Raw genomic sequence first — 3,687 nt, forward strand, 5'->3', positions numbered from 1 at the left:
CAAAGTTAATTTATATCAAAGTTAATTTATATCAAAGTTAATTTATAACAAAGTTAATTTATATCAAAGTTAATTTATATCAAAGTTAGACTCGGCGCGTGGGTGCGGTCCACTTTCAAGTAAAGTCCACTTGATTTACACAACAGATTTAAACTAGTCATTGAATTAATAAATGTACTGATGTTATTTGAGTCTTTCATATAGTGAACTTCTTTGTGAAACGAGAGCGCGCATCATTTGTTCAGGTTTTCAGATCATGTCTGTGTCAGAATCTGGGCTGCAAAACAAAAAGGCAACTTTTATTGCGTCTTCGAATAAAAACAGGCAACGCCTGTGGTCACATTCAAAACATTTCCTAATTACGATCAACACAACTTGTCACAAAAATGTCCACACATGCACAAATGTGCCAGAAAGGCCAGGGGTCTGCAAGCTTTGCAACAAAAAGAGCCATTTGTGCCACTTTGCTTCTTAATTCTGAGTCCGGAGCCACAGCGCCTGCAACAACTGGTCAACTGGTGGCCCATGGGCACTACAACTTGTTGGACATGGCTTTTCTGTCCAGTGGGGGTGATATTATAAGATGAAAAATGTCTAACTGTTATTGCATTAATTTATATTTTTACATTTTAATGCAAAAGAAAAGACCAGATTCATGTAAAGAAAGAAAAACTATATAATTTTTAATTTTATAAAAAGTTAAAACACTGAACTCTGCAGACCGACGTGAGTTCTCTTAATTGTTGAAGAATTAAGTATTCTACTTAAAGCATAAAGTTAAAGACGGTATAAAATTAGTTTGTTGGATATCCAGTTACATTTTTAAAGAAAAATAAATAATTTTGTTTACTTGGACTTTGTTCTTGTGTGTTTTAGTCTTCTTAAAGTCACTCACCGCCTTCCTGCAGCGACTTGTTGTAAAGATATTAGGAATCACGGTGGTGGTTTTGAGAGAAGGACCACGCTGGGAGACTGGAAGTGACTTTTAAGTGGCTAACAAACTGCTAGCAGGATGTGGTCCAGATGTTTTACGCCTTGCAGTTGTACTATTCTTCACATATTTGAACATGTGTGCTGAAACTAGCCATTTCCATTGTCGGTAATAATTGAAATAAATTCAGTTTTATTTCAGTTTTGGTCAAAGCCTGAAAGAGCCGCTGCAGAGGGACCACGGAGCCACATGTGGCCCCAGAGCCGCAGGGTCCAGACCTCCGGACGAGGCATAAAAGAAAGACCTTAACTTGATATTCTTTACTTGCAGATCCCTCAGATGAAATGGCGGTGAGGCAGAGGTTTTTCAACTCAACAGAGCCATTTTCCGGCCTACCCAAAGCCGAGCTGAAGGGGTCATACCCGTCCTGCTCCAGCACAGAGCAGGACATAGAAGAGGAGGAAGAGGAGGGGAAGGACACCAAGACATGCTCCCTTTCTGTCCCAGAGTGGGGAGTGTTTCCCCTTTTTACTAAACTCATTACACGGGGAACTGCGGAACAAGTGGGAGAATCACCAGTAAAGACCTCAACCATCATCGCTCAGGCTGAATGTAAATATCTTCACTTATTTTTATTAGTTTGACATAAAAACGTGTCTAGACTGAGCTTGGCGTCTGATTTTCTTGTTTAGGTGAAACCCAGGACTCTCAGGAGTTTAGTCCGTCTTGCTTTAAACGCTCTTTTGTTCCCTCCCCAAATTGCTTCACCAGCAGGTATGACATTGATCCAACACTCCCCAAATTTAAATTGTCTTCTTTGAGCCTCTGAACAATATACATATCTTTCATGTTTATTTCTCCAGTCATTCCTCGGAGCACAACAATGTGGCGTGCCCGACCACGGCCTCCGTCCATGAGCCGAGCAGCCGGTCAGTCAGTCACACGCAGAGAAGGAAGAACCGGAGGAAACAAAAGAGCACGGGGAAGAAAAAGCAGGAGAAGAAGAAGGAGACGCAGCGGCAGAGACACCGAACGCCGTCTGGAGTCCCCGAACAGGAGAGTGGGAGTTCTGTCAACCTGATCCAGGTGAGAACTGTTTCTTGTAGCTCAAACGTTCACTTCAGATCATATTTAGAGTCAACAAGGACCTCAGTGGAATAAATACAGTTGTACGAATAAACAGGCAGGTACGCAACTTCATGCTGTTCCAACAAAATAAACCAGTCGAAACACACGACTGGCTTAAAATGCATGGCTTCAGCTCACAAGTTCCCAGTTCTGCTTGAACTAGTTAAGCAACTTTCTCCTTTTTTAGAAGGATGTGAATAAATTAAATCAGAAGTAACAGAATGTAATGGAGACGTGACTAAATAAGATCTTATTTGTAAATGTGAGTATGATTGAAGTATCCTCTGTGCAGCACAGCATCATTCTCACTGTATCTCGGTACAACGATGATAAAGTTTATTCTGATTCAGATTTAGAAAGTTGTATTTTTTAGTGTAGGATCAGGACACGGCTGTTCCTGTGGGGATGAAACCATCATTTAGAAGGATTGTATTCACAATTGTGTTTTTCTTTATACACAAACCTTTGTCTCTGAGAACCATTTGATGAAATAGATGATAACGTACTTACATGTTCTTTTAGAAGGTAAAGCACTGCCTTCCAGCATGGCCTTTGCAAATACTTGCCTTCCTGAGTTGTGGAAGTGGAACACGATTTAAAAAGCCTGCGTGCCGTGTCCTTCAACGTTCAGTCCTGAAGAACGCAAACGTACTTTTGTTGGATCGATTGTTACTTTTTGTTCCGCAGGAGGAGTCGTCTCTCGGAGGGAGCGACCTCAGCTCGTCCTGCTGCGGCAGCATTGAAAGCCTGGTCGAGCAGGATCGAGGACATCCTTTCTACTCCACGTCGGTCTACGACACCAGTCCCAGCTGCTCGCCTCTGAACTGGCCCGGCCCGGCCCTGTGCCCCCTCTCCACCTTCCAGTCGTACGAGCAGGACACAAGCTCTGACTCCCTCAGCAGACTGGGAGACTGTTCCCTGGCCCTTGCTGGTCTCAGGGGCAGTGTCAGTCAGGGGGACCGCTGCTACGCAGGGCCCTTCTTCAAGGATGTGGAAAGAGATATGAGTGAAAGTGAAGATGAGCTCTCCTGTGAAGATTCAGGGAACAATGAAGGAATCATTTTTTACAATGAAGTACGTTCTTCTCTTGCTTGCTCTCGTTTCTGTTGGCGATGTTCCCCACATAAGGCGTTTCATTTGGACTGACCCGTTTCTTTATGTTTCATAAAGAACATACAGCTCATGGACTCTGAGTACAAAGAAGGGAGAGAATTCATCTTGTCCACTTTCATCAAACAAGGTTCCTACGGTGAAGTATACGGTGCTCAAGATCTCAACACAGGATACAAGTATGCAGTCAAAAAGGTGAACGAGCACGAGAACCTTTTGCTTCTTCCCACCGTCTGATTAAGATATTAAGATTAAGATAAGCTGTGTGAAGTCTTATTTTGATGTTTGCAATGTGTTGTTGCAGATTGCCCTGAAGAGGTTCAGCAGTGAGGAGGTGGGTGCGTGGAGTACCCTCAGATCTCCTCGAGTGGTGGAACTCTTTGGAGTAATACGAAATGGACCTTATGTGCTCCTTTTGATGGAGCAGAAATATGGTAAATAAGCCTCCCCCCCTCCCTCCCTCCCTCCCTCCCTTCCTCCCTTCCTTCCTTCCTTCCTTCCTTCCTTCCTTCCTTCCT

The 3,687-nt window shown here is 43.3% G+C and overlaps 2 protein-coding genes across 2 annotated transcripts in view; one reads left to right on the forward strand and one right to left on the reverse strand.

Annotated features, from left to right (window-relative positions):
- Positions 1-3,687, reverse strand: part of si:ch211-278a6.1 (SRC kinase signaling inhibitor 1) — a 301,410-nt gene that overhangs the window by 204,968 nt on the left and 92,755 nt on the right. The gene's annotated exons all lie outside the window — the stretch shown is intronic.
- The window catches only part of map3k14a (mitogen-activated protein kinase kinase kinase 14a), a 16,542-nt gene that overhangs the window by 5,743 nt on the left and 7,112 nt on the right, over positions 1-3,687 (forward strand). Inside the window, exons 2-7 of the mRNA XM_037689288.1 lie at positions 1,262-1,543; positions 1,624-1,705; positions 1,795-2,017; positions 2,747-3,133; positions 3,230-3,364; positions 3,474-3,603. Coding sequence (XP_037545216.1) covers positions 1,276-1,543; positions 1,624-1,705; positions 1,795-2,017; positions 2,747-3,133; positions 3,230-3,364; positions 3,474-3,603 — 1,225 coding nt within the window. The 5' untranslated portion in view covers positions 1,262-1,275. The remainder of the gene's footprint in view (positions 1-1,261; positions 1,544-1,623; positions 1,706-1,794; positions 2,018-2,746; positions 3,134-3,229; positions 3,365-3,473; positions 3,604-3,687) is intronic.

The sequence above is a fragment of the Nematolebias whitei genome, chromosome 15, assembly GCF_014905685.2.
Source record: "Nematolebias whitei isolate Nwh7 chromosome 15, NemWhi1, whole genome shotgun sequence".
In the NCBI taxonomy this organism is placed as follows: Eukaryota; Metazoa; Chordata; class Actinopteri; order Cyprinodontiformes; family Rivulidae; genus Nematolebias; species Nematolebias whitei.